The 24,786-nt window shown below is 31.1% G+C and overlaps 2 protein-coding genes across 11 annotated transcripts in view; one reads left to right on the forward strand and one right to left on the reverse strand.

The window, feature by feature from the left end:
- LOC106478319 (5'-AMP-activated protein kinase subunit gamma-1-like) overlaps positions 1-6,410 on the forward strand; it is a 186,144-nt gene extending 179,734 nt beyond the window's left edge. For all 4 annotated transcript variants that reach the window (XM_022381918.1, XM_022381917.1, XM_022381919.1 and 1 more), the window contains 3 exons: positions 279-353; positions 1,694-1,787; positions 2,236-6,410. In XM_022381918.1, coding sequence (XP_022237626.1) covers positions 279-353; positions 1,694-1,787; positions 2,236-2,372 — 306 coding nt within the window. In that variant the 3' untranslated portion in view covers positions 2,373-6,410. The remainder of the gene's footprint in view (positions 1-278; positions 354-1,693; positions 1,788-2,235) is intronic.
- Positions 6,411-8,212: 1,802 nt separating this feature from the next.
- LOC106478320 (ras-associated and pleckstrin homology domains-containing protein 1-like) overlaps positions 8,213-24,786 on the reverse strand; it is a 122,937-nt gene continuing 106,363 nt past the window's right edge. For all 7 annotated transcript variants that reach the window (XM_022381913.1, XM_013938858.2, XM_022381911.1 and 4 more), the window contains 9 exons: positions 23,597-24,069; positions 22,432-22,506; positions 21,964-22,123; positions 20,756-20,877; positions 17,560-17,634; positions 16,763-16,906; positions 15,584-15,694; positions 14,997-15,098; positions 8,213-13,162 (listed from right to left, as the gene is read on the reverse strand). In XM_022381913.1, coding sequence (XP_022237621.1) covers positions 11,222-13,162; positions 14,997-15,098; positions 15,584-15,694; positions 16,763-16,906; positions 17,560-17,634; positions 20,756-20,877; positions 21,964-22,123; positions 22,432-22,506; positions 23,597-24,069 — 3,203 coding nt within the window. In that variant the 3' untranslated portion in view covers positions 8,213-11,221. The remainder of the gene's footprint in view (positions 13,163-14,996; positions 15,099-15,583; positions 15,695-16,762; positions 16,907-17,559; positions 17,635-20,755; positions 20,878-21,963; positions 22,124-22,431; positions 22,507-23,596; positions 24,070-24,786) is intronic.

Genomic DNA, 24,786 nt, shown 5'->3' on the forward strand with positions numbered 1-24,786 from the left:
AATCTGAATCACTTGAACAAAACACGGGGGTGCTTAACTTTTTTACAGGTGTATATATTGGAACAAAATCTTAAGCTTTAAAGTTAATTTAGCCAATTCTGTCTCATTTTCTGCTTGTGGAATTCACAGTCCCAGTAAAATGGTGTATGTAGTTTGTTGTAGAGAAGTAAGTCAGTGAATAATACATTTTTAGTTTTGAAAACGAAGCATCTACATCTTAGATGTTTTTTATTCTTTAGTTGACGTTTTGAAAAGTTTATTCCTCTGATGTTTTTCAGTGGTTTGAAGGAGTATTGAAATGTAAAGCTGATGACACACTGGGTTATGTAGTGGAGACACTTGTCAAAGCTGAGGTGAGGGAGCGTTATTTTGATTAATTAATTGTGGTATTCATTGTATTGCAGTTCTTGTGTCAATGTGTATATACTATGGATGTAAGGCTAAGCATGTTATGTGAACATGTGTTTGTTAAATGCATTGTTGACACTAATATGGAAAAAAGTAATTGTATTGCATTATATAATTTTGTTAAATGTCTGTTGCTTTCCCCTAGAATGTTATACTTAAACATATTTTAATTCATCTTGTAGCTTTGTATGTATGTATATACAGTTGACTCCTCCGACAGTTCAGATATAGCAAGTTTGTTTGTTTTGTAATTAAGCACAAAGCTACACAATAGGCTATCTGTGCTCTACCAACTACTGGTATCGAAACCCGTTTTTTTGCATTGGAAATCTGCAGACATACTGCTGTGCCACTGGGGAACTGATATATCAGGACCAATAACAGCAGGTAGACTCAAGATGGCATTGTTCTTATCTCTATGGTATAGCCTCATGCCAAGGGTGTAATGAGTGCAGATAATATGTCACCAGAAGGTCATCCAGGCATGATGGAGATATAAGAGAAAGATTTCTGCTATCAAATGTTTTATTTCAGGCCCCCTTGGTGTGTTAGGTTTGAAACTGTGTCTATACCCCCACTGACAAACTAGTTAGACCAAACTTTGCAGACATTCTCAGGTACCACAGGCAGGTTTCCTAATGGGTATTTGTTTTGGGAGGGGGGTCATCCTGATACCCATTGATCAATACATTATGCCCTCTCTGAATCATAAGGAGACCTATGAATCCCACAGCACAGAGAACAGATATTTTATGGTAGTTTATATTTAATTGTACACAGCTTATATCTGGAATTACACCCCACAATTTTTATATTATATATTAGTTAAACATGAGGAGCTTATATCTGTAATATCCTGGTTTTTTTATTATGTATGAGGTATGTTCAGAATCCACTGTACAGTTCTGTTACCAGTTTTGAGTTAAATGTCAGGAATTTCTTTTGTCAGCAGTGTCTCTCTAGAATACCACCCTGCAATTTTATTATGTGTGTGTTAAACCAGTGTCTTTCTAGAATACCACCCTGCAATTTTATTATGTATGTGTTAAATGTCAGCAGTGTCTTTCTAGAATACCACCCTGCAATTTTATTATGTATGTTAAATGTCAGCAATTTCTTTCTAGAATACCACCCTGCAATTTTATTATGTGTGTGTTAAATGTCAGCAGGTTAATATATAAATACCATCCTGCATATTTTATTTTCCTAATATTGTACAAGTTAAATGTGAGTGTGCAACAAATTTCATTTATATTACTGCTTTCCTCTTGATTAATTTGAAAAGGTTCATCGACTAGTTATGGTTGATGATGATGATCATGTTGTTGGAGTTGTTTCTCTTTCTGACATTTTGAAATTCCTCGTCTTAAGGCCAGCAGGTAAGTAATGTTTGTTTGTGAAACTTTATCGTAACTTTTCTAATTTATTGATTAGCACTTCATAATATAATCTCAAAGTTTTTAATTTGTTTAGATAAAACAGTTGTTCTTTCATCTAAAAGTTCTGGAAGTGTTTACTGTTATGGAAACTCCAGTTATTATGCACAAGCTGAACTTGTTTATTAAATAAAACTGAATGTCTACAAATTGAATTATCTCTGGCTGAAGTTATTTTCTTTGGAGACGTTAATTTTTCTTTATTTTACCAATCTCTTCTGTTTAGGCATAAATTCAAAACTCACTCTAATCTATGAGAAGAAGCTTCATTAAATAAGGAAAATTATAGTTTTATGATAAGAATTTACATTTATTTGACTGCACAGTTTTGTTTAAGAGGTAACTAATATGTGGTTTTATTAAGTATTTTTTCGGTGCTTGTTGGTTACAGGTGAAGAATATCCTAGAGTAGTAGATAAAGAGGACCCACAAGAAGAAGTAATCCTCAGCAAAACCTTTGAAGAAGTAACCCTCAATGAAGACCCACAACAAGAAGTAACTCTAAATGAGGAACACATTCATAACTAAGGGGAATGAATAGTCATAGCTCCATAAGAGTTGAGTTGTAGAGATGATTTGTTATCACTATGATCATTAAAAGTGCTTCACTGAGTTTTACAATAATTTAGACACCAAATCTAGTGCTGAAGGAGAATTGGCTAACAGTGGATCATGATTTAGTAGTTACAAGAAATATGTAAGCAGAGGTTCACACTGCCATGAACCATGTATTGAAAGATGTTTATGGATTGTATTTAGTAACCTAATATTAAAAATGTTTAATATGAAAACCAAACATGTTTTTTGGATACAATTTAAGATTAAGAAAATTAATATCTAATAGTTCTTTACATTTCCATAAAAGATGGCTAGACATTGTTGTCTCATGTACCGTAAAATGTACACTTCAAGCATCTAACTGAAAATGATATAGTAAAATATAAATATTCAGAATATTCAAAAATTAAATAGTCTCGGCATATAAAAATTGTTGTGTAAATATACCTATTACCATTAAAAAAAAAATCGTTTGTTTGTTCATAAACTGGTGCATAGTGAGGAAAGAGTAATGTTGCAGTGTGTGTAAAGAAAACCATTAATTGTACTAACGTCAAATGTTTTCAGCAAGCTTTACAAAATTAAATGTGATTGTCTGAAAATAGAGGCTAGTTTAATTTAATGGTGTAAGGTCCTCATGTTTGACATCATCAAGGGAACAACATTGGTCAACTATTCTTTATTTTGTGCGTGTAAAATTCTTTACACTTTCTGGCTGTAGCCCAAGCTTTTCTTATTTTTTATATAAAGGAATTAAAAATTGTTAAATTGGGATTCAGGTTAATGGTAGTTCGATTTTTCTTTAAGTATTGTCTTATTATTGATCATTTTATGAAACAAAAAGTATAAATATTTGTAAATGTTATACACACATACTGTATATTTACTTATGCTGGTCTAACAAAGCATACAGAAAATTAGTATGTAACTTGTTTAAAAACAAAAAATTAGTTTTGGAAAAGTGAATGTTTTAATCTCAAGTGAAACTGCAGTTAAATGGCATATACTCAAGTAATTTTACGTATAAATTTTTAGTTTGACAAAACTGTCTAATTTTAAAACATAATTTTCCACTCACATTTTGCTTTGATTTTATTTTTACCTTCAGGCTCTGTTTAACTTTATAATAATTATGTAAAGAAATATTGACATCACAACTGTTTGAGTGTATATACATCTATAGAAGTTCTTAAAGTTTGATATGAATATATTGATACACCCTAGTTAACTTAATTTACTTAAGAGCAAGCTTTCCCACCCTAGATATTCCTGTCTTCCTCTTAACAGATTCTTATCATGCCCTTGTTAGTTTACTCAACCACTGAAATTCGTTATCAGTTAAGTAAATGTTTTCTGTAACATCCTTGGCCATGTATCTACTTGTAATTGTTTAGTATATGTAAGAGTTTTCAGTTACATGCTGAATAGTTTCTTTATTTGTTGGAGTTAGTCCATTTTTTGCTTATATACTCTGTCATTGTTTCACAAATTTTTCTTCATAAATACTTAAAAAGCAGACAGTGATTGAATTTTCAGTTGCTTGTAATGTTCAATTTATTACTCTAATGTGTCTTATTTTAATTGTTTAAAAATGGCTATAGGAAAGTGAATTTGTTTTTGTGGAACTCTGCCAGTTCACTTCCAATGGATTAGTGTGCTGTGATGTATCCTTTTGGAAACATTGCCCTAGGAAGTTGATTAAACAAAATTTAACTAACTACTTCATAGATTTGTTTTAGGTTTGGCACAAAGGTTATATTGTTATTAGTGCTCACCAGTAAGCCAGAGGGCTTATAATGCTTTAGGCAGAGCACAAATAGCCAATTCATTATGTAGCTTTGTGCTCAACAACAAATAAATCCACATCTTATTATGAAGTAGTGTTTCACAACTACTTTTCACTCCTAACCATTGTAACATACTGACATTTTATGTGTACTAGAACATACAATCAATATAGTTTGTTATTATTATGTTAAAATCTAATCTTATTGTTATGATTTGTTTATGGCTAATTTTTCATTTTCTTTTTATTTAAGAAAAACATAAAAATAGGTTTTAATGACAAGTGAATTATTTTGTTAAATATTAAAAGAAGCTATTTCTGCATAAGCCTAGAGACATTTTGCACTTAGTCATGTTAACTCTGCAAATATAAAATATAAGAAAATACTTATTCAAAAGCATAGTTATTATATATCATTTATTCTTCAGAAACTATATTATTTACATCACAATTGTAATTCAAACTGAGAATCAGTAAATCTGTATACCTTGTTTGGTTGAGATCTTCTTAAAATTCTTCCTGGTTGGTGGAACTAGCATGTTGAAACTTGAATTGTAGACATTAATGTGAGGTTCTGGTGTTTGCTGAAATACCATTTCATATAATTTTGTGCTCACTGACAGATCAGGACCGACTGTATGATTTTAATGTAAATATTAATCATTCAGTATACTTAGATCTCTACATTACTTTATCATGTTAACAAGACATACTCTAACTGAAGTGTATTAAACATGTTTTAGGATTGAGGTTTTGTTAAAGAAAAAAAAAATTTACAAGCATGCATTTGTACACTTTATTCATTCCAACAATAGAGTAAATGTTTGTAACGTGTACAGATGTTCAAAAATCGAAGTACAAAGATATCTAAAAATTATTTCTGGTGCAAAATATTTGTTGAGATTTGTTTTTCATTTATCATCTGTATTTTGCTCAAAAATAAGAAGGTAAATGAAAAAAATTGCCTTTACTTACATGTTGAAGTTTTGTTAGTCAAGTTTTTGTTTGTTGAATCATTGTAATCCATCAGATTTGCAAAGAATTTGAATAAAAAGAATCTAGACAGTCATTTTGCATATTTTAAATATAATGAAGCATAAAGTTATTAGTTTTCCTTTAAGTAACAATAAATTTTTGGAGAATAATGATGCTTTGATTTCTCTGTAATCTGTCCAGGAGTAGAAGTAAGTTTGAAAAAATACTTTTGCCTATTTATTCTTTTCTAATTTTGTACAGAATAATGAACTTAAGAGCAAGACTTTACAGAAAGTTAGTCACACTGAACAAGAACACATTCCATCCTACCCTTGGAATTAACTACTACTTCCATTGTTGTTGTGCTCATTCTGCTTGACACCACCATTATAACCATCTTTACAAGGGTCTATTAGATGAAACTTAGACTATACATCTCAACAGACATTTCACAAACCTTCCAGTATACAAGAGTCGAGTATTGGGTTGCAAAGCCACACAAGTCTACTGCGGTTGTAACAGGAGCCTCGACAGGTAAGTGGTGAAATATAATTGCTATGCTTCCAGCCTCTTTTATAGGAAAGCAGCCTTTGATTTTGAGGTGCAGTTGGAAGCTTGTGAAAGTTTGATTTGTGAATCTTTGTTCATTTCATACCCTTACTTATTATCTTCTTAATGGTACTAGAATATTTGGCCAGCTTCATCACATTATTTCTGAAGTCGGAGGATTCTCTTTCATAATCATAGTCTTCACGTTTTCCCTCACCACTTCAAGATTAGCTGTAATCAACTGCTTTTGAACTATGAAATTAAGGGACTTGCTCAATGGTACAATCTGGTAACATCATCACTAAGTTCCCCTCAGGGGATAGCTAAATATAGCCAGTACTTCACTGTGCCATGGTCCTTCCTACTATTTTGGATGTGATCAGTTGTATGTTACTCACAGCTACTGGATGTAAAAAGGTTTGTTCTATATTAAATTATTAGAGTTATTTACTGTTAGATAATGCAATTGATTTAAAAGGTTTACTTAGAAACTACCATGTTAACATCATAGCCATTCACACTCAGAAAAGTATTGTTATGTGTTGACATACGTGGAAAATCTAGTTAAGTAAGTTAGCATTAGCCCTAGGTGTGTGCTGATTGGTTCATTGTGATTTGAAAATTACAATTTTATTGCATTGAAGTGATGTGTGGAAAATTATGAGATTTAGGGTAATAAAAACACACATTTGGCTGAAGGTGTTATTTCTTCATATTTTTTCTTAATTTTTTACATCTATAGACTTGTAATCAGAAGTGGTAACAAAAAAAAAAAACATATCAGACCCAACTTGTGTCTGGCACATGTCATTGTCAAAGAGGCCTTTTATTAAATATTAGAACTAATCATTCAGGCTGACTTACTGTAGTAAAATGTATGTGAAATATTGTTCTTACACACAAGCCTTATCAAATCTATTAAGGACTAATTAAAAATAAAATTAAGGGTAAATCTGTAGTCTAACATGATTTTTATCACTTTCATTAGATCTAAAAAACCTCAATATTTTGTCAAGTTAGGATTTTCACCACCAAACAGGATTTATGGTAATTAATGTGCTAAGGTTGTTTTATAGAACATTTTCTTAAAGCTATGCTGCTGCAAACTAATGTCTCCCAAGTGTGATGGCAGTATAAAAAAAAATTACATAAACAATCGCAGTAAAATACATTAGATTAACAATTTCAGTGTAACAACCAAGTGAAATCCAATTGTAAGCCATTTTAATTTACTGTTGCTTTTCAGGTGTTGTTGTGTGCATGGCTTTATTCTCACTTTGTTATAAGCTTTACAGTTTATTGCAGGATGCATAAATTTCGTAACTGAGGGGGGTCAGGGGTGTGCCCCCATAATTAAATTGTGTGGCGAATATCCCCCCTCAATATTTTGCTGGCAAAATTTTTTTTATTTAGTCTTTTTCTATACAGTCGATTGACTGTGCAGCCAAAACATAAAAGGAAACCACAGTTCTTGGGCAAGTTCTAAACATTTGCTGTTTGTAACTTTTTATGTATTTGTATAACATGTGTACTGGTTATTATCTGAAACACATTATTTGTATGACTTACAATTTTGTAGTACACAGCAAGCAAATCAATTTGTATTTTGTTACTGTGTGAAACAATTGTATAATATTTTAAAGCATTTTTACGAATTCAGACAATTTTATTCACTTATTTGGAGAAGTCTTGAATATGAAAAAAAAATGTATATATATATATAGCCAAGCTAAATCTCTTCCTGTACTGGCCGAGGCTTCTAATGGTTTGAGTTTCTAATCTTTAGAAACTTTGATGTATAGGAAATTATAAATTAAGTGAAAACTATTTGTTTTTTTCTTCTATTAACTCTTCAGATACCGATACAAGTTTTACGATCTCTATGAAGTTTTGTGTTTAATCATGGGAAACACAGACTAAGCACAATCTTATAACGAACTGGTGCATACTTAAGTAATTTACATAGTCTTAAAATGTGCTTCAATGACACCTTGTCTAGTTGTAAATTACATATTCCATTCACATCTTTATACCATTACATTTGTGATTACTGTTCATTACCAGCCTGTATTAAATCCATTTGTTTTAAATATTTATATCCTCACATCAACAGCTTTAGGAATTGCATACTGCTCTGCTCTATGTAATAGTAAATTTCTAGTGTAAATGCTATGTCTCTCACACAGTAATCTATTAACTTAAAAAGAAAGAGAGAGAGTAAAATTCCAATAAGCCTTGTTTGTTGGATTTTGTGCAAAGCTATATGAGAGCTATCTGCACCAGGCATCCCAAGTTTTGAAGTTACAGACTAGAGGGAATGCAGCTAGTCAACTACATGCACGGCTATCTCATGGGCTATTCATGTTAGACCCAATAATAAGATTTGACCATCACTCTTTTCACACACCCTCGGGCCTTTGGCATGATTATTGTCTGGGTCATGCATGAGACCACAGTTAAACAAATCATGAAGAGACAGTACAATAAAGAACAAATCACAAAATGTTTAAACTTTTTTTATTGTTATTCACATTTAGACACCATACATTCACTCAGCTGCTTCATGAACACAAATATTCTTGTGTTAGAACCTGGCGTGTCTTAAACCACAAAGAAAAGGGATGCAAGTTGGTGTGGATTTCTAGACATCAACATATTATTTATAACATGAAAGGTTTTTGTTAATGAATATGGCTATTTTCACAGAAAGCTTTCTAAACAATTATTTATAATATCTACAATACTATACATATGAATTACAAGTAGAATACAATCTGCGCATACTTTTCATCTTTGTGACAAGAAACTATCCCAACTACAAAATACTTAAGCTAGTTTCTAAATTCTTCACTGTAAACCAGTTGTTAGGTGTATTATATATAATTCAATAACATAAAAGTCACTCACTTCTAAGGTTTTTATACCTAATGATGTGTTAAATAATTAGGGTTAATACCACCTAAATGCATTTTGTTTTTAAGTTGCAGAGCTGAATACAATCAAACTGTTGTTATTTTTTAAAGGAGGGAATTATCTGGTATAGATATCATTGAGAATATCAACATACTTTTGTATATTTTGAATAAATATCTTTTAACCTAGCAATAGGCAACCATAATTTTAAAAAACAAAATATTCATATGAAAATGTTGATAAAAAAAAAAAACAATAATAAAACAGCACAAAATTGACTATAAGAAAGCAAAACACCTTCTAAAACTAGGAGCCTTCTCATCTTGAGTGATCTAAGTCCAATAAAAAAAAATAAAAAAATTATCCTAACATAGCCTAATTGAATTATAATTTAAAAATATGGTCTTGTAACTAAAATAATAACAAATACTTCCATCCCTTTGAAGTTAGTTCCAAGTAATAGATATTTATGTTATATTTAAATCTGTATTATTATCTTTGTATAGTACCTTAACCCAACGATCCACATTGGAAACTTGACATTTTACTCTGGAGTAACTTCAATAATTTCTAGATTTAGAATATGGATAGTAACTCAACATAGAAAATTAGAAGGGGGGGGGGGGTGTGTTAATATATAAATAACTGTAAACAGGGAAATTCTGATGAAGCAGGAAGGTGTATAACAACTGAGAGTATATATATAAACAGTATTACAGGTTTAGTACAAAACTGCTTCTAGTTCAAAGAAAACCTTGATTTTTTTATTGTAATATCTCTTGAAAACATCTTTCAAATTCTGTGGAACTTGAATACAATTATCAAATTAATAAACTGTTAAAAAAGTTCCATGAAAGTTTTGTGGAATGTGGTTTACTTACTGCAGAAAATAAATTAATGGTCATTATAAACAGAAAAAAAATAAGAATGCTATATAGTGAAGAACAGTAAAATTAAAATTATCTAAACAGACAAATTTTATAATGGAAGGATTAAGCTTTTCTCAAGACATCAGTAAAGTGTACAGTAAACATTATACAAACTGTGTAGTTTTCAAATAGAAGCAAAAATATTAAGCATCATTATCTCAACAAGAAAAACGCACACACACACATACTACTTTATATTGTATTAGAGGATATCCACTGCACAAAGCTCTGACCAGATAATTTTATTCTTCTTGGATGAGTTTTCTTTGGATGATCGTGCCAAGCTTAAACAGATGGTTTACACATACTATTATCACCTGATGCATTCATTCACCAGATGATTTTATGCAAGTTAACTTTTACAACCCTAGTCACACATGCTCCAACTTAGTCTTGTTCGCTCTATCTGTAATGAATGAACAGTAGTGGTTTAGTTTAGTTTCAGACATTTCACTGCTGTCCATATATTGTTCTTCAACCATTTTCTGTGAAGATGTTGCTAAACAACACAAATACAGAGTCTCCAAGAAAGAAGTTAATGATAAATCTCCTTGTAATTAACGGAATAATAATATATTACCTTAACCTGTAGAGATCGAGAATGTCTTGTAGCACAAGTAATTTTTGACAAACACTGGTAGTAATCAGGCTGTTCAAGGAACACGTGCATTTACTTGTTAGGGTGTAGATCATCTTTAATCTTGAGTGAAAGATAATGGTAGAACACAAAAACTTGTATATAAACTATTGAAGTTCTGAGTATATAACATTATAACTATCCCTTTTACTTACTTCAATCTTTTTATTTTTATATTACAAATTTTAAAAATAACTAAATTGATTAATATGAAAGAACTTATCTTGTACCTTGTGGCAAAACAAATAATAAAAAAAAGTAATAAAATTTTTATAATGTTCATAATATTTTAACATGCAGAGTATGATAAACAATAATTTTCAAATCAATTAACTGACCAAAATCTCTTCCAATGCAAAACTGAAACCCTTAAAGATATTAATTTGAAATGATTCTTTGGATACTAGGACAACTTCCTGATAAATAAGTACAGAAAATACACAGGTGTTTTCTTTACCAATAAATTAACAGTTGCATCACCATGTGGACTGAAATAAAGCATTATAACCTACTCAATTCGATTTGTATGCTTCCTGTAGTGTCTGTGTTTAGATATACAAATGTTTATAATTTTTATGTGTAACTCGATGCTCTCTTTAAATCAATCCTATGTTCCAAAACAAAAATATAATAAACACATAAATGGTATTTTTATAATGAAATAGTAATGCTATAATAATTCTGTAAGATAGAACTACATACTTAAAAGAATCAGAAATAGCTACTTTTTGAATATTCTTATCTCAATTATCCAAAGTTTGTCTGAATTGCCTTTTTCATTACATTCCTTGGAACCCATATAACAACAGAAGTTTCCCCTAAAATTTCTTATATTTTTCAACTTTTTCATGAGACTACTAGTCTGTCAAACAACTTGTAGTAATTGTCATAGCACCATCTAGAAGTCCGATCTTTCACAGACAGTTCCCCCCCTTTTAAAACAAATCTTATGTTTTCCAGCAGCATTATGCTACAACACATAAAACAACCAGGTCCATTCTAGTAAACAACTAGCATGCTTCAAATAGTTCTAAGTAATATTCACTGTGAGATGTGTGGTTTCACTTCGTTTAGGTGGAGGTGGGGGTGGTTTCTTTTTTGCCTGGGTTGTTTGTTTTGAATGTCCATCTAATGATTTCTGTGAGTGATGATGATGGCGGTGTTTTGAATGGTAATCAGTTGAATTGGATGTAGGAGGAGAATGAAGTGCAGAGTGAGTAAGAACTGATCCTTCTGGAGGTAAGAAACATGGGTCTCTGAAACCCATTATTTGGTGAGGTGTTGCTGTGAGATCAACTGATAGCTGCTGTGCAACTTTCCATTTCTTCTCCATAACTCGATGAAGGTCACGTAGAAAGAACTCAGGAGGAATGGCATTTGACTGCTGATGTTCTTGCTCACTACAGCTACTGCCGGAAGAAGAGTTATGCAGAACGTGGGTTCGATGTGATAGTTTTGTAGTCTCATTTCTTTTGGGAGGATTTGGTTTTTGATAGATGTTAGGTGTGGTAGCATCTGAAGTCGAGAATTGTGGTGAGCTAGGGCTGGAAGCCACTGCAAAGTGAACAATGCGGTTACTTTCAGTTGGTGACTGAGAAAAAGATATACCTCTCTTTAGAGATCCATGCTTTGGACTTTTCGGATGCTCTGGAGACTTATGTTGAGCTCCTGATCTTGGTGAAGTTCCATAACAATTGATTGAAGAAGAATCCATTTTCTGCTGTGGTTTCTGGGCTGACCGAGGAGATGTATTGCTCTGACTTTGTTTTCTGTCTGTCAATAATTGGGATGAAAAACTGGATGGACTATCAGCTTCTGATAACCTACGTTCTCTTCCTTGTTTTTTAGGTTTAGGAGGCACAACTGGTGCATTCTGTGGTGTCTTAATTTCATTCTGATTTGCTATACATGAATTCCATTGCAACGACCTGTTTTCCTCTGATTTTTTTGGACTATGTGTAACTTCATTTGGTAGAGGGGGCAAGGAGTTTAAGCTAGAAGTGCTAGGCCAACTAGACTGATCATCTAATTGAAGGGATGGAGGTGGTGGTGGTAAAGAGTCCAAACTAAGGGTACTACTAAAAGCTTCTGGAGGAGGGGGTGGTAGCATACCCCTGTGGAATATTTCTTCACTAGTTTCAAGTTCTGGAGGTGGGGGAGGGAGTGGAAGGTCATCAACATCACCGACACTATTAACTGGTGTTACTGTGCGACTATCTGTAGAAGCAGTTTCAATATTTGAAGTGCCATTACCAATTGCATGAAGTTCTTCTATCTGCCTTGTTAAGGTTCCTGAGTCAACGGAATGTTTTCTCTGAAAAATCTTTGCTACACCATTTACATTAATTTTATCTTCTGTATGAGATCGTCGCAAGCTTAATCGAGTCACAGAGTTTCGACCCAGAGTGTTGCTGTTTGCTGTTGCATTGATGTCTTTGTTGCTTTCTTGCACTGTATCTAAATTGACAACATTATTACGAGAGTCATCAGACATAGATTGTTTTGCTATTGTACGTGTTGTACTAGTAAGAGGGATCTTTGGAGCCATATTAGGCTTGCGTTTAATGGTCCCAACAGGAAAATCTGCCTCAAATGCTATTTGGTCGTTTGTAGGAGTGCTTACACTGGAACAACCACTACTACTACTACTGGCACTAGACTTGATAGAGTCTCGCCGAATGATTGAGCTTCGTTTCTGGCTGCGATCAAAAGATGGGTGACTTGCTGCTAAATCAGAATCTTGACTATGCCTCAGTTCAGTATGGTTTTTTAATAATGAGCGAGAGACACTCTTCTGTTCTATGCCTCTATGATCCTGTTGGTCAAGTATTTCCACTCCACCAGTGTTAATAGACAATGTCTTTGCCATAGAACTGACAGAAAAGCTACGTGCATTGGCTAACGTATCCAAATCTTCTTCGTCAATGTCTCTTAATACGTTATCATAATTTTCTTTCATTTGATGGCCATACTACAAGGAATTAATCAATCATCAATACAGTGTGATAATAAAAAGAAAATTCATTATTACTCCTTAATATAACATGTTATGCTTAGCACAATATATCAGGCTTAACCTTTTTAACCTAGTAGTTTCTTTTTTCTCTAAATACTTGAAATATTTTTTTTTAAATTATGAAAGTAGGGTGTTAGGAAATTAAATCTGTATTGTTAATTCTAACTTATGAAACTCATTACACATAACCCAAATAATTTTTATGTGTTTATAAATTAAATCAGCAGCATTTGTTTTTCGTTTTTTAAACTTCTTAAACCAGGAAAAACAATCAAAATTATTATTTAATAATTTTCCTACTTTAAAGTGAAATTTGATTAAAAAATACAAGGAACCATTGAATTTGACAACTTCTGTTGCTTCTCAAATCAACTGACTTGCTCAGTAAGCTCTTTTACACTTATAGAATTGAGAATGATCTCATGAAAAGACTTAAAGAAAACTGTATCTATACAACAAAAAATAATTAAAAGATAGTAAGAATTTGTAATGGCATAGTTAGGATCATGCAAATTCACTGTTAATAAAATATCAAATACCTTTTGAGTTTATTTTTATGTAAATCAGGCATCTGATTATCCACCACATCATCAGAAATGCAAGTGGTTGATCATTCAGTTTGATGTCATGCAATATAGTCTTAATTGTCACTTTGAAGTACCTTAAAATGTTCAAAGTTTTATAAGTTGTTCATGAACCATAGTTTGACATCAAAGACATCTATCTAAGTTACAGCTTAAATGTTGAAAGCTGGCAAAGCATTGGAAGCATATACACCATAAAGTTGTGATAAGAATCACATAAACTGCAAAGCAATAGCATTTTGGTACCATTAATGCTATGTTATTAATATTGCCTTAGGTCTATTTGTGCTGTCGTATGCTGGTACAATTAGTAACTTAGCCCAATGGATGATATTTGTGTCCTCACCACATTAAACTAATCAATATATTGTTTGAAGAATGAATTGATGAAATAGAGCAGCCTGCACACCCTCCGATCTTCAATCCCATCAAGGATGCATAAGCTGCTTTTGGGAGACAGGTTGGATCCCATCACATGACCCCATAGGTATTCTGCAAACATTTGTATCAAAGGAGTGGTCAAGGGTACCTGTCCCCAGTGATGGGAAAAGTTTAAGTGAATCTATCAATTTATATATATATACAGCATATAAAAAGGTTAATTGTGTTGCACTCTTGATTTAACTTAGAGCTAAAGCTCTAAGCTACGCACACCACCCACAACGAAAAGTAATTGAGCATTTCAGTCATGCGAAGAGCCGCTCAACAATAACTTATGGTAAATCTACGTTTTTATTCTTTAAGTTACATCACATTTTGAAATGTGAATGATAGTGTAATTAATTCCTGACAATTTAGTGTAGAATAACCTGCTTGCAAAATAAAATTTAGCATAAACATTATTCATGCCTGTTCTCCTGTCATTTCAAAAGTGAATGTTTAGCCTTGCCTGCGTCTGCAGCTTTCCAAATGGGAGACAGACATCATGGTTTGCAACGTATGTAACATCAAAACTATGATTTGACACATGCTACACCAATGCTAATTCATGGTGATCATACTCCATACTGAAGTGAAAATTTCTGCAAAATATTCATTTACAAGCATAAGCTGAATAACCAACTATTTGTATTTTAAATTCTAATGATGGATCATGAGATTCCTGATTTGCTCAATGATCGACTTATTTTATGAGGGATTTTGCTTTGTTATAGCTAAAATATTATAAATTCCAATTATCATTTATCTATAGCTCTTCCTTCTACCTTGGCAATCCGTATTCCAGTCATCCAGAGCTTTAATGTACGTAGGTCTTCTGCACACAAAAACTTGATGCTCCTGCAACATTTTACTTGAATCTCTGGATGCTAAGCAATGAATTAGAAGAAAATCATTAAGTACTTTAATATACAGGATTAGCTAAAAAGTCAAATTATTTTAGATACAGAGCCAATGTGTTTGCCAATGTTAAGTGAAAACATACTTTTTTTCTTTTTTCCAATGAGTATATGTTAGATATTTGAAACCTCCCAAATATGAGTTATAAATTATATTTTATGTAAATTAACATAGTGTTTGTAGCATCTCTGAAATAGATTTATGCTGATGGGATTTTGAAGCTAACAAAAGAAAAATCATACATTAAATGCATGCAAAATCTATTTTAACACTATATATAACCTGATTATCCTTTCAAGTTAAAAGAATTTTTAAGGCTTTTATGTAGTCTTGAGCCTATGGAATTATAATAATAGATTTATCATGTACAAGTAAGTTCACGGTCTGCACATTTTCATTCTTGTAACTAAAACATAAAATGATTTCCATTCTTATGAAAAGAACACTTTTGTACCTTTATTGCAAAGCAAAAATCAGTGGGGGCCTTGTATTTTTTTCTCCAACCAAAGCCTTTATAGATGTTGTTTACTTCAAAACCAGTAAGGCACACCAAATCCTTAGAAAGCTAGATAAATCAACACTAAATTACTAAAACAATTTACACTACGCTCTTTTAGATATGATGTAATAACTGAATACAAAGCGTTAAAATGGAAGAACTCCTAAATGAAAACAGTCAATTATTTCAAAAATTAGTTTTGACTCATCATAAAACAAGTGAAACACATAGTGGAGCAAAGAACAATATAAACAAACACCGTACTACTTTATTTAAAATAAAACCAACTCCAATAATTCTGTAATTAGAGCTGGGCAATTAGCTGAATTTTGTGATATTAATCAATTTAATCATGATTTTCCTTAATCACTCGGCTCTATCTGTGATAATTTAAGATAGTTGGTCAGTATTAGAAAAATATTTATACGGTAAGGGGCTGATAGTACTGAATTTTACAAGCTGAGTTTCAAGAAGCAAGTACATGATATAATCAACCTGGAAATCATGAGCTGACATAAAAAAAAAAGAGAAGAAAAAAATATACAATTGACAACACTCAACAGTGGCATATGCAGGCCTTAGAAAACTATGGAGCAAGAATATTTTCACCCAAGTTCAATCCTAATAATGTTATGTAAGTAAGATTAATGTACATGAATAAGATATTACAGTAAGGGATATGGGAGAGGGGCTTAGTTGTTCACTCATAAGGACCTCAAATATTTCTTCATGAGTTGCAACTGGGCAATAGATGAGCCCCTGGCTTCCAAAAGTGTTAATTTTGTGTATCTTACAAGAGGGCCTATACTAGTTGGGACTTAGTATCATCATATGGTCCCCTGAGGATAAGCCCCATTCATAATAAGTGACTAACACTTGAAACTTTTATACTTGTGTGCTCTCTCTCTCTCTATAAAGATACATATATATATATATATATATTGACACACACATACATAAATAAACTCTTTTTCTCCAAGAGCTAAAAGTTATATTTCCCTTACTACAAGATTTTCCAACAAATCTGAATGTATCATATGAAATTCAGTGATATTTACAAGTTCAATTATCAACGACTATGATTAAGTCTGAACTTTTTACTTGTAACGAATGCTCTCACAAAAAATGGACTACCTTTGACTTTCCTTTTGGATTATAATACAAGCCTGATGCACGCAGGACAAAAAAGTACTTTTTCCAAGCTTTTTTTCCATCACTTTTTAAGTATAGATTGCCTTCCATTTCTGGAACTGCTATTCTAGTTGCTGAGAAAAACTCCTAAAAAACAAAAATAACAACTGCCTGTTAATAAAAAAGTCTGTATAGTCTATAGATAATTTGCAGTACTAAACTTAATCATCATATGTATCTTAAGAGGGCCTAGTAATTGTTTTTGTGAACTTTACGAGTATTAAATAATCAATTTAATTTCTAAAAAACAATTTTTTGGAGAGTAATAACAAATATAATAATATTTATGTCAAATATTAAATCAATATTTAATATGCACTTAAAAATGTATTTGAAAATAAAGATATTAAGTAGGAAATAAATGGTTATCACCACATTTAAACAGTATATTTGTTCCTTCAATTAATGACTAACAGTAATAAAGGTATAGTTTCACTGATAATGGCAAGTGTTACTATGAACTAATATAAATTCTACAATCTTTTATTCTTAAATCTACTTATCAAAGCTTTGTTTTTTTAAAAGATGTAGAATCTGATATGGCAGTGCATATATCAATAACAATAAGACTTTACTTTTATTTCTTTAATACTGGTATAATACCATGCAACTTTATAAATTAGTTGGAGGTTTTCCAAATTTGTTAATTTGTATATTATCGATATTCTAGTTTGTGATTTAATTGAATCCTATAAATTATTATGACCTCGAAAGTTTCAGAAGTGCTGAAAACTAATCACCTCAATTAGTGTAGCTTTGCCTTCATCATCCATTTCAGCACCTTTCTGTGATGATGTACAACCAAGAAGATAGTCCTATTAGAAAGAGAAAAAACAACATTATTTTGTATCAAAATCTTATATATATATATTGGGATGGTCATTGATGTAGGTAATCTAAGAACTGTGGGATATGGCAATAGGACCTTGGTCTATCTAACCTGATAGTGTGATATTGTAATTCTTCTTGACCTAGTCTTTTTCCTGTACTGAAATAAGATATCATTTCTCCCTGCACAAGCAAGTAGTTGTAATCAACAACAAACTTAGACTGACTAATAAAGTAAAAATGACACTGACAATAAATAAAGATACTATTTAGTTGCTCATTTGTGTTTGGTTGGTTTTCCTTTGCTGTTTGTACTTGAAATTATTTTCTGGAAAATGCTGTATTGCAGATACTTGATACTTTACTGTTGAACATTTCAGCATGAAATAATAACCTTATCTGTGTTTAATGGCTCCAATTTCTGTTATCTCGCAACTGATTACAAAAATAAAATTTCTCAAACAACAGAATGGTTCAAGCATTACAACTTGCTAAATGTTTAAAAGAAATATAACTTGTTCTAATACTCTGAATTTACAATATTTTTATTGATTTAAAAATTTTCTGTTTCTTTAGTGTTGTCATAATGTTTTTATATTACAAATACAATTATAGAAAAAAACAAAAACCTTCAAATATTCTGTTCATATTAATGTTCATTTCAATGGCTTTGTTTATACCAATAAAAACATTTTAACACAGAATACATATACCTTATACTACATGTTTACATAAATGTTTTCTTACTATTTCAACAAGTCTTATCAATATATATCTGTGGCTTCCCACCATATTTTTTTTTTCTAACCATACAAGATGAACAGACTTAATATAACATACTTTACTGTACCACTTATGGTTCCCTTCATAATGAGCACTGTAAATAAAAAAGGTAATATACTGTCTGAGGTATTATTTAACTCTACGAGACTCGGTAAATCGATTCAATGCACCTGTTGCACAGTTTGTTTTATTCCATTGTGAAAAAAAAAACAAAAAAACTACTCAATGAAATAATTTTAAACTTCAGAATTATTTTGTATCAATCATCTAATTTCTACAAATAAAATCTTATTTTTATATCTGATATTTTTATGAAATTTAAGATTTACTTGTAATATGTTTTTTTAAGAAACAATTAAAAATGCTTACCTTTGTTGCAGATTTTAATTACCGATTTTTGTCTTCCTTCATTCTATTATAACTTTCCTTATTTTATCTTTGTCTTGATTCAAAAAACATCACACACACACAGTTTTGCTGTGTTTACAACCATGAGCATACAATAAAAATAACTTTTTTTATCTTACCAAAATTATAAGTAAGCCAATCTTTCTTTAAAATTACAATCAGAATGTTTCACTTAATACATGTAATAAGTTTAAACCTGTTTTATGTTAATTTATTCATTTTGAATGCATGTTATCTGAAAAGACATTCAAGCAGTTACTTAGGTCAACAAGGCCTAACACAGCAGTTTTGTCAGCAAAAGAAAACTTAATTGAGTAGGTGTAACATGGTTTAATTAAATCTAACCTACCTATCTTGTTCCACAAAAACATTTATTTTCCAGTTATACCTCAACATCATAATTCATAAAACAAGCTTTTTACTAGCTGTAAACAAACACGAACTGTAACTGTAGCAGAAGTTGTTCACAATCGCCTTTTCTTCTAGCAATGTATCACCAAGTTAAGCCTTTATCACTTTGTTCCAATCTCCAAGAAATTCTCAGATAAAATGGATGCCTTAACAGTTTTTAGTTCAAAAGAATGGAAAAAGTGCTTTCAATACTTGTCAAGATCAGCTATGACTTCTCAAAGCTGAGATATAGGCAGTTACATCACACCATAACAAAAGAGGTTGAGAAACGGGGATTGGCGTAAAATCATTAAAACTACCCTATATTCAAGTTAAAAGGACAAATTAGTGCTATTTTGTCCTAAGTTATTATGACTTTCCCCCTAATGGTGTACAAGTGTCATACGATACTTAGAAAAAAAATTCAGAAAATTCACAAACACTGATGACTTTGTTGGGAGTGTGCTGAAACTAACCCAAAATTAAAATCTGCAATTATTTAAATTTCTTGTGTATGAAATTAAAAAATAAAACGATTTTATTGTATAAATTCCAACTCTGAAATATTTTAGTTTTTAATGTGTGGAAAATTAGCTACAAGTTTATTTTATCATTTTTTTAATGCAATACACCCAACTGGGTACGAAAGAGTTAAAAGAAAGTGTGATCTCTAGGATATTGGGGCAAACTTAATTTTCTAGAAGATCAGAAAAGTTTGAGCTAACATGTTTACATTTTATTTGGGGTTGACATTTATTCTCTTAATGTTTATTAGAAATTTTATAGGATTCAGCTTTTCATCAGCACATAATTGGACAAACACCTACAAAAAGTTTCAGTAGAAAAAGCATCATTTTTCAAGTCTCTCAAGAGACAAAAAACAAAATTGGTGATTAATCTCATGAATAGTACTGTTATCAAAATTTAATCAAATAGATTTAAATTTATATTATTAATTAATAAGTTCAGTAAAATATTCATTGTGCATGTAATGTTCAAACAGACTTGTTTTGAATTATATGTAGTCTATATTTAGGGTAGTTTCATCTGTACATAATATTCAGTAAGGCTGCATTGTAGTAACTAATAAACCATATTATATTAAATAATATATAATCACCTGTTATATCATAATAAGTCAAATATGAGTTATTCATCTGTCATGTTACATAGCTTTAAACTAATATTTTGTCTTCTGTTATGTTGTATTATGTTACAACTAAAATTTGTTCATCTTAACATTGTACTTCATCAAACAGTTGTGGAAATGTTACGTAGTACTATGTTACAACTAACATATGTTCATCTTAACATTGAACTTTTAAACTAGCAACAGAAAAAAAAAGTGAAATAAAACCAAAGCTCTAATAGTGTTTATCTGTTTGAAGATTATTGCCTTCACTACAAAATGTTGGGTTTGAACTGAGGAGCTACACTAGCTTTTATTTGTCATACTTGCTTCTTCAGTAAATGCTATAAACAATTGTGAATATTTTTAAGCCATGAGGTTTTTCCAAAAATGCTTACTTCAGGATTTGCAAAAACATCATATTTTTCCTCCTTTTTTTGAAACAATAATTTATGTGTCGCATCTTGGGTCCACATTAATATGTTTTCCACCAAGTTTTCGTGATCTTCAAACATACGATCTAGGAAACAAAAAACACTATTTGAGTAATACTCAAAGGAAACATGTTTATTACTTAGCTCCACAGTAAATAAAGGCACAATAAAACAACACTATTAGTTTGAGAGTTGGAAGCACTGCATCAATTATACCCAACTTACAAATATGTGATACCACAAGTAACTCTGAAGCTGTTGTCTAAAACACATTAATGATTTTTTTTATGGGGTCTAATGACATAAAACATCTTTTTTTTAACATGTTATGTATCTAATTGTCACAAGAATACGCTTTTACTCTTGTCCTATCAATTTACTGTGTTTGATAGATTTAAACTGAACATTTTTCAACAATGGTCTTTAATGTACTACACTTTATTCATCTTTAGGTCACATAGAATCAGTTTTATGGCAGGTTCCTTCAAATAACTTGTACCCAACTAACAGAAAATGTATTGTTAAAACTGTTCTTAATTTGTGATAAACCATTTACTTTTCCCCCTTACAATACTTAAACATAATTTATGCATAAACCCATTCTGAGATCAACAAAATGTTACATAAGCATTTTGTCCAATCAGATGTTCCTATTTCATTGCACATTTTCCTGTAATGTTGTTCAGTATCATTGAGATTAATTTCTTTAACCTTTTGCACTAACAAAATTTATTCTTATATAGTTCTGTACAGTCAAATCATAAAAGATTTAAATATATGGTTCTCTTACACACTATTTATCACAAACATAATGACTGCCAATATAGTCAAATGTTTTATTTACTGAAATCTTAGAACAGATACAAACAGAAGAGCAGTACTAGAATAAAACTTAAACCTCACAAAAAAAAGCAGATGAGTATAGGTCCCATTAAATTACTAGAAGTTATGAAAATCATTAATTAACATTATTTACCTTTCACTTTTGTGACTCTGTAATGGCCAAAAATTAATATTACCTCACTAAATGTAATTTTTTGAAAAAAAAGAGCTTTAGCTTTAAGCCTAATTCGATATAAAATCTAAACAGCTGGATATTTTCTCACACAACGAGTATCATCACTTAACATCTGAACTTTTCAGTTGTAAAAGAAACAACAACAGGTAACTACCTAAATGCAAGTCGTAATCACGTTCTACAACAGCCCAATGAAGATCCATTTTAGTATGATTTTTTTCAGCCAGAAGTCGACATACATGTGCAATGTTCATTCTCTCATCAACTAATAAGCTTTTTGTACTGTCATCATCTGTGTAGGCTCTGATGAAAACCTGTCAAGGTAGAAAAGTTTTTGTTGTTGTTTAAAGAGGTTCAGCTACAATATACCTAGGCACAGACAACTGGAGCATCAAGACAGTGTTTATAAAGTCAGATAAAAGTTTTCAATCTAATTTAAACAGCAAGAAAACAGGACATTGGCCCCCATTGCTTTTTGTGGGCACCACAGATATTTAAAATAGAATTGAAATTGTGAAAATTTTATTACAGAGATGTAAATTTTGACTAAGTTTACACTTTGCATTATACATGCTAAAAAGAAGCAACAGTTTAAAAGTTTAACTTTTCAGCAGAACCTCACCTTCTTGATGTTTGATTCTTGAATTTTCTCCATGGCAAGTTTGATCTTTTCCGATTTGATGCGAGCTTGGTCATCCTGAGAAATTTTGGCAATTAATTAATATGTATTTTTATAATGAAATATTCATTAAATCATTTATAACTGCATATTAAATTAAACAAACTGTTTATACACAAAAAGTACTTGTATTTCAAATCATAAAACATCTTTCAAGTTTTTACTTGATTATTTCTTGTCCATAGTTTTCATTTCATTTTTATTAATGTTTTCTTGAAAAATTACCAAACTTACTGATGGTGTAGCAATAAGAAAATTATTAATGTATATACATTTTCACAGTTATTATACCAGAAAAGTAGAAGAACCGTACAAAATATCATTGTACTATTACTAACGGAATTATTAACTAACATAAGATAGATAACTAATAATTGGAGAGTTACTGAATCATAACTAAACACATTTGTTATTACAATAAAGAGGGCAAAGTACAATAAGAGAAAAGTAAAAACAATGCACTGAAAGTCACTGCAATGCTACTAATGGATTTATCAGTACGTATAAACCAAAACTATTAACTATAAAGTGTGGTTTTATTTTTTATTAATCTAGAATGATGAAAATTAAGGACCTTATGGAATTGAGAACAGTTATTATATAATTAGTGAAAAACCACAGTCAATTGAACAAACTGTCAGAAGTCTGATATCAGAGAAACTAGTTTTGACACATGCATCCTCTTCAGTCTCACATTGTCTTCTGGCAGGAAAAAAACTGGTAAAAAAAATGCCTACGTGACCTATGATCTTGGAATTCCCTTAAGGACACAGGAGGTCAGGAAGTTGTTAAGTTTAAAGCGACCTTGGGAGGTGTTGAAATTAGGCAGGCAACTTTCAATGATTCTTCTTTTTATGTAGTTATCCGTTTTGTATAAAATTCTTGTTGATTTCCAATCAATTTGAAGGCCAGAATTTCTCATACAAAGAAAAATGGCATTGTTTTGGTTTCCATATTTTATGTCTTTTTTTTTATGTTCTGTTTACTGTGGTTTTTTCACTAATTACTATACATGATATTGTGCTCTTTTATTATTATTAGTTATTATGTAACTTATTTATTCATAAAATGTTTCAATGACCATTCGCTTAGTTAAAAGCTTTTGTACCTGAGATGACTGTGAAGTTTGTGGTACATGACCAGGTCGTCCATATATATTTTGACTAGATACATCACTCCTGTTTGCTCCAACTCCTGAAGAAGCAGATGATTCTGAAGACAGCATTGACACATTATCTGAAAAAGCCGAGTCATTATCTGGACTATCGGTTCTAAGTCCAAATTCGTGTTTTTGACCTCGACTACCCTCATCTCTTTCCGTTACATATACCTGAGGTCCTCCAATTTCAAATTTTGTTTTACTTCCTCCAGAACTAGAATGGCTGTTTCCAGACTGTCGAGATATTTGTTGAGCAGCTCTGTGAATTTCTGGACTTGCCTCTGTAGCAGAATTGGACAACCTCAAACCATCATTATCACCTGATACACTCCTAGCATGGCCTCTGTGCATCTCTCTATCAAAATGGGATCCTAGGGCACAAAGTTCTCCTAATATTGCATCAAGTTCTACATCTTGGCTGGCTGAAAAAGCAAAAGTTTATAAAAATAAGTCAGGAGCAGTGCCTAAATAAGGGTAATTAACAAAAAGTAATACATCTACTCCTTTGAAATATGATGATGCAAGAATATAGGAATTTTTCTTTATGAATACTGTTGTTGATGGTTTATATATGATGTTTAAAAAAAATTAAAAGTACATTTTTTCACAAGCTTTTGGTTATAATACCAACTTTTATATGATACATCAGTAAAAATTTGTAAAAGAATTTGACAACACATTCTTGTATAAAAGTTTTAAAGAGAAAAAAAATCAATCTTGCATTTAGACAAAGAAATGTGTACAAACTTAGTAGTTTTAGAAAATACAAAACCCATCAAAATTTTAAAATAATCATTAGATTAACACAATACTACCTTGTCAGTCTACCAACAGAAAAATTTGAAGACTGTAAAACATTTAATAAAATAGTATACATACTACAGTGTTCATCTGACATACCCATCTAGCATTATTCTTAAGCTACCGTATCTTTTAGAATATAAGACCCACCGGTGTATAAGACGCACCCTTATTTTGAAGACAAAGTTTTGGGGAAAAAACTACAGTAGCATTTGAAAGATTTTTATTGAACAAAAATTCAATTTGATACTTTCAAAATTAGTATATATTGTTCTAAACACAAAAGAGCTCAAAACATCAAAATACCGTAAATCAAAAAAAGGTTTACTATTATTTAG

This window comes from Limulus polyphemus, unplaced genomic scaffold (genome assembly GCF_000517525.1).
Source record: "Limulus polyphemus unplaced genomic scaffold, Limulus_polyphemus-2.1.2 Scaffold199, whole genome shotgun sequence".
Classification (NCBI taxonomy): Eukaryota; Metazoa; Arthropoda; class Merostomata; order Xiphosura; family Limulidae; genus Limulus; species Limulus polyphemus.